Source organism: Myotis brandtii, unplaced genomic scaffold (assembly GCF_000412655.1).
Source record: "Myotis brandtii unplaced genomic scaffold, ASM41265v1 scaffold300, whole genome shotgun sequence".
Taxonomy (NCBI): Eukaryota; Metazoa; Chordata; class Mammalia; order Chiroptera; family Vespertilionidae; genus Myotis; species Myotis brandtii.
Window position 1 is genome coordinate 3,528,386 of NW_005361459.1, and position 12,916 is coordinate 3,541,301.

General features: G+C 47.9%; 1 protein-coding gene across 2 annotated transcripts in view; it reads right to left on the reverse strand.

Annotated features, from left to right (window-relative positions):
• Window positions 1-6,328, reverse strand: part of F13A1 (coagulation factor XIII, A1 polypeptide) — a 195,154-nt gene extending 188,826 nt beyond the window's left edge. The window contains exons 1-3 of one of the 2 annotated variants that reach the window (XM_014542409.1): window positions 6,292-6,328; window positions 5,986-6,046; window positions 4,068-4,214 (exon numbers count right to left, since the gene is read on the reverse strand). In XM_014542409.1, the coding sequence (XP_014397895.1) occupies window positions 4,068-4,197 (130 nt within the window). In that variant the 5' untranslated portion in view covers window positions 4,198-4,214; window positions 5,986-6,046; window positions 6,292-6,328. Of the gene's footprint in view, window positions 1-4,067; window positions 4,215-5,985; window positions 6,243-6,291 lie in introns of those variants that run through there. The other variant, XM_005869651.2, reaches the window with a different exon arrangement.
• Between the last annotated feature and the right edge of the window lie 6,588 nt (window positions 6,329-12,916).

Below are 12,916 nucleotides of genomic sequence, written 5' to 3' on the forward strand. Positions count from 1 at the left end.
GCCTGCTTGCCCCCTACTGCCCCCACCACTGGCCTGATCACCCTCAACAGCCTTCCCCTCCTGACCTGATTGCCCCTAACCACCTCTGCCTCGGCCCTGCCACTATGGCTTTGTCTGGGCGGTGGCCACAGAGCCGGTTGGGGGCGACCAAGGAAGCCAACCTCCGCCTCCTGCCCGCTCTCCGGCCGGCTCCGTGGCTCCGGCCAGTGCTGCCATCTTTGTCACATTAATTTGCATATTCCCTCCTTATTGGCTCTGGGCGCCACCATCTTTATTGTGAAGTGATGGTTAATTTGCATATCATTCTTTTATCAGATAGGATCATTCTGATTATGCCATTTCACTATTTAGAATTCTTTGCAAGCAGGAGGAAAAGTAAGGTCTTCAAAGCCTGTCACGGTGTGATGCCTGCCTATTTGTCCCAGGCTCATCTTCCCTCCCTTGTCCTCATTACTTGACAAATACTGTTCCCTCGGCTATAAATAGAATCCCATGCGCTTGTCTACCTGGAACACTTCTATTCATCTCTCTCACCCTCCTTTCCTCTCCACTGACACTAGTAGTCATTCTTTTAACTTGTTTCATCGACCGGATGGAGAGATGCTTGAGAACAGGGACTGTTTTACTCATCTTTGTGACGCCAGAGAGTGTGGTGTAGCTCCTGACACATAGGTGGTCATCACTAAGTGGTTTTCCTCAAACCAAATGAGAGGATGAACTGTTTCTATGCAACATCATTTCTTAATCATCCTGTGAATGCCTTTCTTAGTCTTTCAATCACCTTGAATCCAGAGAGGTTTACTCTGCACAAAGGGCAGGTTGATAATTAACCAGTTAACTAGTTGATTTAGTTCTGGCTTGGAGTAGTGGGAGGGAAGAAATGCTCAGAAAGACACATGACCTCATTAAGCTAATAAATACTAGATTCTGCCTGCATTTGATTTTTAAAAATAGATCTAGACTTGCTTTCCAGTTTGAATTCAGTGTATTAGACCTGTCAAATTAGTGTTATGTTTACTCCTGCAAACGATCACCTATTGTTAATAATACAGAGTCAAACCAGCCCAAGAATATAAGGTTATGATCCTGAACATTACATCTCCTGCTAAAATAACCTTTGAGACAAGAAGGTTATGGAGTGATTTTTCAGAAACACCAGCAGTGCATACAGAACAGTCTATTAGGAATAGATGCAAATTCCAACAATCTAAGGAGATTTTCACATACTTTTCTCAGCTATAACTGAGTTCAAAGGGGGGCATTAAGGATCCTTAGAAACACAAAGGACATCAAACACCCTGACTGACCCCACTTCCAAGGTTCCATTGTCACCTCAAATATTTCAATTTTTCTTAAATATTGTGCTGTTGTATGGGAGGAAACTTACTTAAGTTTATACATTTGAGTTATAGGCTAAATAATTCTTAGCCAAATAATTATGCAAGCTGTGAATTAAACGTATTATACCCATTCAGTGTATAATTTATACATTGACTGCCATAGGATTATTAAAAATCTGCCATCTCCTCCCCCTACCCCGCCCCGCCCTTTCTCCTCTTGCTTGTCTGCCTTTGTCAGTCAATACACAAGAGCAGCTCGCTTAAGGGACACTTTAGAAAAAAGTTTCCATTGAAATAAGTGAGGAGAGAGAGTCTGATCTAGGGCTTTGCGTGCCTGGAGCCAAAGTCATGGTCAGATAGGGAGTCAGGGAGATACAAGTCCTCTTGGAGCCACTAGTGCCACTGGGTGAACTGCAAGGAGATGGCATTTTTAACACATGGCATTTAGACACATGGGGAGAAATGGATATATTTAGTGCCAGAAGACCCTTTTAGCATAGTTAAACAGAAATTTGAAATGCAAAAGATAACTAAGAGATAGATTTACTTGGTCAGATGATCTATATGCTGTTATTTTTTTCTGTCTTACTCATCTGGGACTTATTATTCTGCTTTGTGGGTTCAGAGACCCTACCCTCATAGCATGTAGCACTTAGCTCATCTGTGTGAGAAATAGTAAGTGGGTGCATGTTTATGAAATTTGGAAGCTGTTATTAATAATAGGATTATAATGACTCCAGGGCTGCTGAGTCATTCAATTCTCAAGCCATTGACTGTTCATTCTACAAACAGTCATTGGGAACTCACAGTCCTATGCCAGGGTCTGTAAAACTATCCCAGAATGTCACTTGGTTGTGGACATATGACTACCAAGCAAGTAAGGACAGATTTTTTCAAAATAATTTAGTTCAAAATAATTCTCACCTCTGCCTCCAAAAATAAATAACCAAAAAAAACCAGTAAAACCAGATTTTTTAAAAATTGACCTCTACGCTCAAGTTCTCTGGCAGTTTTGATTCCTCACTGACAACATATTGTTCAAGTTTCAGATATACAGGAGAGTAGGCTGTACATATTCCCCCTAGGAACCGTGCAGGGTGTGATAACGGACATTCTAAACCAGTGAGCATTTATTGGTCATGCGCTGTGGGCCAGGGACTCTCACAGGCACTGGCCATTTGATCCTCATGACAACTGTGAAGTTGCTTCCATTTGCTGATGGAAACACTGGGGCTGGGGCACTTACATGACTTTGCCCTGAGTCCCAGGGCAGCGAGGGGCGGCTGTGGAACAGGAACTTCCCTCACTGCCTCTGTGCAGCTCACAGTCCTCAGCGATGGGCCAAGCCTCCCCCTCTCTGTTCTCTGCCACTTCCTCCAGCACCCTGCCCCGGGGCCCACGGGCTTCTCTGCCAGAAGGGAATTTTGCTAGAAAACTGAATCCATCAAGGTAACCTGCTTGATAATTTGGCATCAGCACATTTCCAACTTATTTGAATTTTAAAAAAAAAGACTCCTGCTCTGGGCAGTGAAGGAGTTGAACATCAATTTCTAGCTTTGGCCTCCGTTTCCTAACCTATAACCTGGGGGCTTAGATGAGCTGAGCAGCAGTCCTTTTAAACTCAGTTCTGTGGCTCTAATGGTGCAGAGTTAGAGAGTGTGGCCCCTCGCTGGGAGAGAGAACCCACAACCACAAGTTTACAAGTTTGCGTGGTTCTTCTACCCAGCTAAAGATGCCCTCTGTTCTGTAAGACCCTCCTCCAAATTTGGATGGTACCTGACAGATGGTACTGAATATCTCTGTTTTCACAGTTGGATTTCAAATCATCTGGACATGAGGGTGGCACAGTCAGGTGGCGTCTGACCTTCTGGACTATGGGAATGACCACTGTGCTTTCCTTTGCTTTCAACTGCTGGGCTCTTTCTGAGGAGGCGGCTTAACCACACAGCCCCCGGGTGACCGTGGGCGCCTAGCCCAGCAAATGGGTGTTTACCCCCAGGTGGAACCAGACACAGAGCACCGTCAGGAGGAAAAGTGGGTCTTGGTACGTGTGTGCTACCAACAAAAAGTGCTCCCTGCTGGATGCCATTCAGGAACAAGGGTCTGAATGTCCCTGCCTGGCCCAAGAGAATGGTGTCTATGCCACCAAGCCACCGGTGGCACCTGGGCCCTGTCACAGCTGACAGGGCTGAGGGGAGGTCAGCTGCTGGCTGCTGCTCCCAGAGCAGGTCCCTGGGGATCGGTGGGGCCAGAGCAGGGAAAGCAGCTTGCCTCGCCTGCCCTCCGGGCTGCTCTGGAGAGAAATAGAGGGCTTCCATCTCCATTACTGTCAGGCTGGCTCTCTCGCCAGCTCTGAAATTCACAGCAGTGGATGGAGGAGGGAGGAGGGAGGAGGAGAAGGAAGGTAGCACAAGCCAGACAATCAAAACAGCAACAATATTTGGGAGTGGAAACTTCCAGCTAGAGAACATTCTTAAAAACAGAGTGGTAAGGCTGGAAGAGACCACTACTGTGCCCTCGCTTCCTAGGGGTGCCGTCCCTGAGATTACAAAGCTATTAAGTGGCAGAATTGGGACAAGAATGAGGTCTTCAGTGATTTGACCACTCAGATGAGGATTTTGGATGCCTTTCTTTAAAACAGAGATGTTCTGTGGGAGACAGAGGGTGCTGAGCCAGCGCCTGTGGGGGGGAGGGCCAGGCGGTGTGCCTGGGCACAGGGGCCTGTACCTTGCAGGTTGACACCTCGGGGCACCAGGCCCAGCAGCTCCTCAGTGGGGGGGTTGTTCTCTTCAGCATTGGAGTTGTTGAGGGGGACAGCTCTCCTGCCTCCAAAGGCGGGCCTGGGGGTCTCCGTCATTTTCAGTTTCTCGAGTCCTTGGGGGGAAAAGGGACACACAGAAAAGGAATGCGAAGCCAGTTACATTTGACACAAGGATTAAAAATAGAGACGCAGACGTAGCTGTGTGATAGCACTTGAGCAGCACATTTTGGGTTTCACATAAATAAAAACTGAGAAGTGGCAGTGATGGGTAGTCTAACGACGGAGTAGAGTTCCCCGAGGATCTCGGGGAGATTTGTCAAAGCATACGAAAAGCAGAAGGAAGGGGGCTGATGTGAAGAAAGAAAAAATGTAACAGGTTTGGGGAGCAAGGTGTTTTTTCTCTTGCCCCTAAAGCAATATTTTGTAAGAAACGTTAGACATGTTTGTAAGAAATGTTTACTGTCTTGTGCATGTACACACACCCACTTCGTATAGACTTTGAAGAATAAACTCAGACAGCCGTGTGCAGGTAAGTGGCGCCTTCCCAAGCATTCGTGTTTGCAATTTAATTCAACCCATAGTTATTGAGGGCCCCCCATGTGCCAGGCTGTGGTCTGGGCACTCGGGACACCTCAGGGAATAAGACAGAAGGATTCTTGCCTTGGGGAGCTTTTGGTTTAGTGGTGGTTGGGGTCCAGCACAACAAAATTTGGAAGTAAACTGGGCAGGGTGTGAGAAGGTGGTACCTGCTTTGGCTCCAGGATCACAAGGAATAGAATATGGGAGATGGAGAGTTTGGGCAAGAGAGAGGGAGGCACCAGTGCAATCGTAGATAGGGCTGTAAATAGCCCATTCTCTAGTTTACTTGGTCAGCGGTGGGGGCACTGCCCTCGCTCCAAGCCCGCTTCCCTTCCGTTGGAGTGTGTGCAGGCAGAGCCAGTGTGAACGCCACACCTTACTGCCAGTGCCCAAAAAGCACTTGTTGATCAACTGACCAAATGAAGGGAGACCTTGTTTCTGGCCCCAGTGAAGCGTCCCTTGATCACCTGGATTACACAATCATGACTCCCGGTGATTTGGCTATTTTGAAAAAAACAGGCACACCCTCCAAAGATGAGGAGCCACTGTTACAGAGGCAACTAGAGGAGACTGTTCCAGAACATGATGAGTAAAGGCAACACAGCCGGAAACAAGAGAATCTGTTTGGAAGTATAAGGTCGGAACAGGCAGCCATAAATACCTGCAGGCATATTTACAGGCAGTTTCTAGTGAACGAGGGAGGCAGGGAGGGAGGCGAGAGAAGGCAGGAAACAGCAGACTTCTGGTGGGAAATAGCAAGGGGAGGAGGCTGGGGTCCCTGAGGGAGGGGAGGGCTTAGGGGAGCACAGAACTATGCAACTATGCAGTTACCAACTGAGAGAGAGAACCCCTAAAGCAGAGGCCTGAGCGCCTGTGCAGGTGGACAGAAGCACCCCTTGCTCCCAGGTCTGGGGGAGGGGAAGGTGCTCAAGTTCAGCTCCCACATGGCGACACAGCCCTACTTCCTCCTCCCTCCAACCTTCTGTGTCCCTTCTTCTTAGCCTGCTCCCCTGAGGAAGACCCCAACCCCCCATTCCCATTGGGTGGCCTTCTTAGCAATCAGTGCCTTCAAGAAAGCTTCAGGGGGTACCTGAGAGAAGTCCCGCTCAGAAGAAGGCCAGGTAGGTGCAGAGCTAGGGGCCAAGAACGGGCAATGGCTCAAGTGGGGCTGCCTCGGACCCCAGCTCCTGGCACTCCCAGCAGCCCCCTGAGGGACCCAGCTTGGGGGGTGGTGGACACAGTAGGCCCTGGGGAGCCTCTGGGTGCGGGGCTAAGCCTATGCTGGCCGGAAGGCCGGCTGCTTACCTGCGGTCCCCGCCTGAGGTGTCCTAGCACAGGCTGGCTCTGTGTGTCTCTAGGGTACTTCCTCAAAAGGACGCAGGAAGAAACGACAAGAAAGTTGGCTCTTAAATAACTTCCTAACAGCTCCCTCCCTTCTCCCCAGTCCCACAGGGTTTCTCCTCCCCTTCTTGACAGCTGGAGCAAGTGAGCGGTTTCGGGACTTTCTATTTACTCTGCCATTCTGCTCTGTTCTTCTGGCAGGCACCCCTCGTCCCTCCCAGCACCCCCTTACCCTCAGTTTCCCAGCCCACTTCTCCCCACCAGGCCCACCTCCAGTTGTGCCGCCCCCTCCTCACTTGGTGGCCAGGAGGATCAGCTAATGACCCTGCAGTGCCAGCCTGACCCCGCCCCCTTCCCTTAGGTCAGCCTCAGGGAAGGGTCTGGATTTTGCCATCCAGGCAGGTGGGGCTTGGCAGACAGGAGGGTCTGCACTTCAGCAGACAGGTCACAGACCGCTGTGACCACACGTAAAGCAAGAGCCCATGTCCTTCTTGTATAAATAAAGCTGAGGGACATGGCCTATGTTCTTGAACCATCCACAGAGCCACAGCCAACACCGAACCACACACTTCCCGTAGGAGGGCATGCCCAGGCAGAGGGAAAGTGAGTAAATACTTTTAAGAGGGCCACAAAAATTAGAAAATAACACTTTTTTTTTTTTTGGAAAACCACTTTGGTTTATCTTCAACTAATTGGGAAAAAAATAAATTTTCTTCTAAAATTTTCCATATTTTTTTCTGAGTCTTTGTATCTCTAAATACTCCTATTTTAAGTCATGGCTATTTCTAACCCTCTTTTTACTGCTTCCAAATTTCTAACCCTCACCTTGGTCTAATTTCATAGGGAGAGAAAAGGAAAGATGCCATTTTTGTTAGGCATTCTCTCAATTTTCTGCTGCCAAACCTATGAACTTACCTGCAACCTCATACATCTTTCCCCTCTTTCTTGTTACTACAGTGGGATGGATTCCCACCCCCCTTTTCCATGGCCAGGTGAGCCTTGTCCCCTTTGCTGTGCTCCAGGCCCCTTCTTCTCCAGGCCTTGCTGTCCTGTCCAGCCATTCTCCCTCCTGCAGCGTTCGCTCCTGCCCTTCAGCAGCTGCTTCCCAGCAGCACGTGCACAGCTTCACGTCAAGACTCTTCTGTAATTTTGAAACCCTTCTTCATCCACATCCACCCAGCTAGTATTCTCCTCTCTCTCCTTCTCTTCATTGCAAGCTTCTGCCACCCGGCTCCTGCCCCATCATTCTACGGAAGCTGCAGTTAAATGGCCTCCACTAAGTCCAAAGGACAGGATTCCATGTTCATGTACTTAACCTTCAAACACACTGAACTCTGATGCCCACTCTCGCTTTGTTGGTCTTCTCCCCTGGTGTCGGAGACACTGAACTCTCTGGGGTGTCCTCAGCGCTGCGCAAGCGCCCCTGGTCATCTCAGCAACTCCCATGTCGTCAATTTCCATCTGTGTCCTGACAACTAAATCTAGGTCTTTAGCCATGATTTTTTTTTACAAAATGCCAAACTGCCTACCAGCCATCTTTACTTGGCATGTCACAATAACTCACATTCATCATATCTAAAATGAGATGTGTCATTTTCCCTGCAAACCTGGCTCATCCCAGGAGTCCCCTATATCCGTGGTCGGCAAACTGCGGCTCGCGAGCCACATGCAGCTCTTTGGCCCTTTGAGTGTTGCTCTTCCTAAGCCTTAGGAGTACCCTAATTAAGTTAATAACAATGTACCTACCTATATAGTTTAAGTTTAAAAAATTTGGCTCTCAAAAGAAATTTCAATCGTTGTACTGTTGATATTTGGCTCTGTTGACTAATGAGTTTGCCGACCACTGCTCTATATCAATGAATGCCATCACCCTGCAACCAGTTGCCTAGCCAGACATGTAGCATCATTGTTGACACTCCCTTCTTGTCCTCTCAACCCCCAAATCCAAACCTTCAACAAGTATTTTCTACTCTACTTCTTAAACATCTCTTGAATATACCGTTACCCCTTTTAATCCATTCTCCACAAGGCAGTCAGAATGAGCTTTGTGGAGCTTAAATCTAAAATCAAATACTTTGAACAAAGCCTTTATGTTGCTATTTCTCTTTGCTTTTACTAAAAATTCCAAGCATCAGCTGACAAGTCCTACACAGTCTAGGCCTTGCTTTACTCTGCAGCCCCATCTCTCTTACTCTCTCTGGCACCCCCACCCCACCTACACCCTGTTCACCCCATTCTATGCTCCAGCTGCAATGAACTTACCTTGTGTCCCTTCCCTCCCCTCCTCTCACCATGAGACTGTTTCTTATTCACCCTCCAGATCTCAACTTAAGTTGCTCAGATGCCCTGCAAGGAGCTTGCCTGGTGATGTGCTTCTTACACTGTAGGGGATTTTTGGTTTCCTGGGCTGCCCCTTCACTAGACTAGAGAGTAGAAAATCCAACCAGAGCTCCCCAAGAAGATACTGCAGGCCATTCGGTTACTTAGAGCCCATCCTCCCCATATTCTTTGCAGCGTAGTAGAGAAAAGCCCTAGGGAAAGTGTCACCACAAACATCAAGCCTGGGTGTGCTGGATCCTGCCAACCCTGGCCCATGTGGGGTTGGGAAGAGTGGTCAGCTTCATACCCTCCAGATTAGGTTGCTCAGCTGCCAGGAACCCCTGGGATTCCTGGCCATGTTGAGAATTGCAGGACAGGCTTGTCACCCTCACAGCCTCCACCCCAGTGTCACTCTTGGCCCAAGACTTGCTGATTATTGTGACACATGCTGGTTAACTTCTTAACTCTTCCAAACTACCAACCCAGGAGCCTTAAAAGTGAAAAGACTTTACTTGTGCCTAACAAATAGTGTCAATCAGAGAGCGTCTGAGTGTGCCAAGCCCTAGCACGTGCTTGAAGACCATCCACGTTACAGAACCCTTCTTCACCATCCTGTGACTTAGAAATCAGAACAAAGTTTGCTTGCCATGCAATGAACCTTGGGCTGTGCCAGGAAATATGACTTTTGCAGAAGCACTAAGGTCTGTAGTATCTTTTATCTCTGAATGTCCTTTGCCTGGCACAGAGGTGGTACAATGTAGGTATTTAAGAAATATAGCAGGTGGGGTCCAACCAGGAAAATAAAAACCATTTTAGGTATTTTTGTGAGGAAAGAGGGAATTTCACATGGGTGATAGAAGAGACAAGAAGCCAAACAAGGGAAGCTGAGTCAACTCAGCCATTAGCAGCAGCACAGGGAGTTCGGTGTCATCACAGCATGGGGCTGGGGTTATGTGGCAAGGACTGGGATCGTCTGAGATTCAGTTATTACATGAATCACTGTCTGAGGTCAAAAGGAGGGAAGAATGATCCTAGCTTGCCTCCCCCTCCGTTGTCTCGCATTTGCTATGCTCATCTACAATCAGTTGACAATGGAGTTGGGAAACACAGCCTGCACAGTTGGCACCACCACACCTATATTGGAGGGGGGTGTCCCAAAAACCACCCCCACATTCAACGATTCACAAGGGGGATCCACCAGGCTGTCATCCTTACAGCTATGATTTATTTCAGTGAAAAGATACAAGTCAAAATCAGCAAAGGGAAAAAGCACATGGGACAAAGACAGGAGGAAGCCCAGCACACATTTTCAAGAGTCCTCTCCCATTGGAGTCACACAGGACATGCTCAACTCCCCCAGCAAAGAGGTGTGACATGTGTGAAATGTTGTCTGCCAGGGATATCCTTAGAGACACCGAGCCCAGGATTTCATTTGAGGTTGGTCACATAGGCACGTGCCAAACACCACGCTCTCTGAAGGGAAGCAGGTGGCCAGTGTTCACCATAAGCCACACTGTCTGTGCAAACCGTGTAGGCGCAGCGAGCCATGCTATCAGTTAGGGATCGGAGGGACGACTCCTGAAACCCAAGTTCCTAGACACCGGCCAGGGGCCAGCCTTGCAAGGAGGCCTTTCTGAGGGTAGCAGGGCCATGTCTGCTGGGCTGACTCCTTTCTGCACACTCTCCTCACCCTGACCCGTGACCGTGGAGGAGGAAAGGAAGGAGTGGACCTCAGAGCAAGCGCTCCAGGTCTGGCACCTCAAACAATGGATCTTTCCTCACAGTCCCGCCAGACATGCTTTTGGGCCACAGCAATGTCCGGGAGCAAAAGGACACTCCAGCAGAAGGTCCCTGGGGTCATGCAGCTCCTTCCCCCACTTTCCCTGACTCACAGACTCAGCATGGAACCTCTGAGGAGACTGTGTTCTCTCTGAGTGCATAGCCCTGGCACACCTTCTCACTTTTCTGCAACCGAAGGGACAATAATCCTAATGTCCTATGGATTGAAACTTGAAGATAGCCGCAATTTACACATCATCGCCTGCACAGGGTCAGGGCAAGAATGCCTAAGCAGCACTCAGGAGTCCTGGCTCCTGTCAGAATCACCCAGCAACCTTTGGGAGTGATATGTGACAGAAAACAAGTAGGAAGAGGGACCTACATTGCTTTACTCTGACTTTAATTTTGAGCTTTTAGTTCTAAGGTAGGGGGTCCTCTTCTCTCTAGACAAAGCACTTTCTCCTTCTTGCCAATATTCAGGAAGCAGACGGTATTTGCTCAGGGGATGACTTTTCCAGCAAACTATTTGATTTACATGCAAAACTTCACATCCCAAACAAAAAGAAAGAAAACAAACAAAACCCAGTTGTGTCTGGCTCCTGCTGTGTTTTTCCACCAGGATTTTGTTGGTTACAGATGTAGATGCAGAAGGAGGTTGAGTGGATATAAATAACAATCGGCCTGGCATGCAGGTGCTAAACCCTCCCATATAAATGACCAAAATCCATCTCTTGGGAAGCCCTTCTCCTCCATGCCCTTGAGCCTTAGGACTTTGGGGGAAACTTTCCACTCCAGAAGGAGGTGAGGTAGGTTGAGGATGGGAGGGAGCTGGGCAAAATGTTTATAATCACGTTCTGGCTGCAGTAGAGAGCAGTTGGTGAAGGACAGTGGCCCTCTGCCTTCCTTCACATCTTCAGAAAAGCTCAGGGGAGTTCTCACAAAGTCTGACAATGACACGCAAAGCCCAGGAAGGAAGTTATAAAGCACCAGCACAGCCGCCACGCAATGAAACGGGGGTCCAAGAGAGGACCTTTCCTCCCTCTTCTCCTGTTAGGAGAGATGTAATCCATGCCAGTGACAGCTCCAGATGGCAGGCGCCTCTGCTTGCTTCAGCTCCCTGGGCACGGCTGCCTCTTGCCGGTGCCCTGCCATCACCTGCCATCACCCCTCTCCCTTCTGGAGGAGCAGCATTGCTGGGCTGTCTTGCCTCATGCCAGCCCTCCAGGAGGACGAGTGCAGGAAGGCTGTTTTCTCCTCTAGATGAGTGATTTCACTAATGCACTAGCATGCTTACAGTGAATATCTCTATTATTATTGCTTTTTGTAATTGTGGTAAAATGCACATAACATACATTTACCATCTTTTTTAAATATATTTTATTGATTTCCTTACAGAGAGGAAGGGAGAGGGATAGAGAGCTAGAAACATCGATGAGAGAGAAACATCGATCAGCTGCCTCCTGCACACCTCCCACTGGGGATGCGCCCACAACCAAGGCACATGCCCTTGACCGGAACCAAACCCGGGACCTCCCAGTCCACAGGCCAAAGCTCTATCCACTGAGCCAAACATGTCAGGGCACATTTACCATTTTAACCATGTGTAAGTGTACAATTCAGTAGTGTGAAATATACATACACTCTTGTGCAAGCAATCTCCAGCATTTCTTGATCTTGCAAAACTGAAAGTCTATACCCACTAAACATTTGCATATGGCCTGTGTATCTGTATGAGTGCATATGCAAGAGAATTATGAGTGTGCATACCTCCATGGAAGTACATTGTCTATATGAGTGTGTCGGTCTGGCTGTATTTGTGAATGTGTCTGTCTCTGTGAGTATGTGTGTGTGAGTATTTGTGAGTGTGTGCCTGTATGGGAGTTTGTTATCTGTGTGAGTTTGTTTATATAGGAGTGTGTACCCATCTATGTGAGTCCTTGTGTGAGTGTGTGTGTGTAAGGTATTTGTAACTGTGTGTGCCTGCATGGGGTGCATAGTGCATGTGCTTGTGCATGTCTGATTGTATTTATGAGTGTGCATTTATACGTGAGTGTGCTCTTCTGTGTGAATGTGTGTGTGAGGTGAGTGTGTTTGCAGGGACATAGGGAGGATTGGAGAACTCCCAAGGGGACATCTCGGCGTCTCAGCCATGACGTTTAGCTCCAGAAAACACTCTCCATGGGCTTCAAGCACCTCCCGAGTTCTGGCTGGACTGGTTTATAAAGACTTTATAAAATGACAAAAGTTCACTAGAAATGGTTCTCTTAGATGAAGACTTTCAAGTTTAAAGTAAATTTCTTATAAAATGTGAGTTGATTAAAGATATCCAAAGGGGGAGAGATGTCCTTTCAATGCTCTAAGTAGCCCCATGAGAACTTACAGCCCAGAAACGTGACAAGGCCTGCTGGGTTTATTTGATTCCATTTCTTACTCTGCTGTGGCCCAGACTCTATGGGAGTCACATCCACCTATCCCACTTACCTCACTTTTCAGGAAAAAAAGCAATCAGTGATAACAAAGCATTATGGGGGAAAAAGCAATTAAAATGGTAACACAGCAATGCCTATGAACAAAATGATCAAAGTAGTGAAACCTAATAATAATATCACAAATTTATTAGTTGAAAAAACTAGAAGTAATGGGAAATAAATCCTTCTTGGGCCTTTACATGTGATTGTCAGACTTTGTGAAATCTCCCCAAGGCTGTTCTAAAGGTGCACTACAAGCAGTGCTTGCTTCATTCAGGTTGCCAGAATGCCAACTATCTGTGTGTGTGCAGGTGTGCACTTGTGTGTGC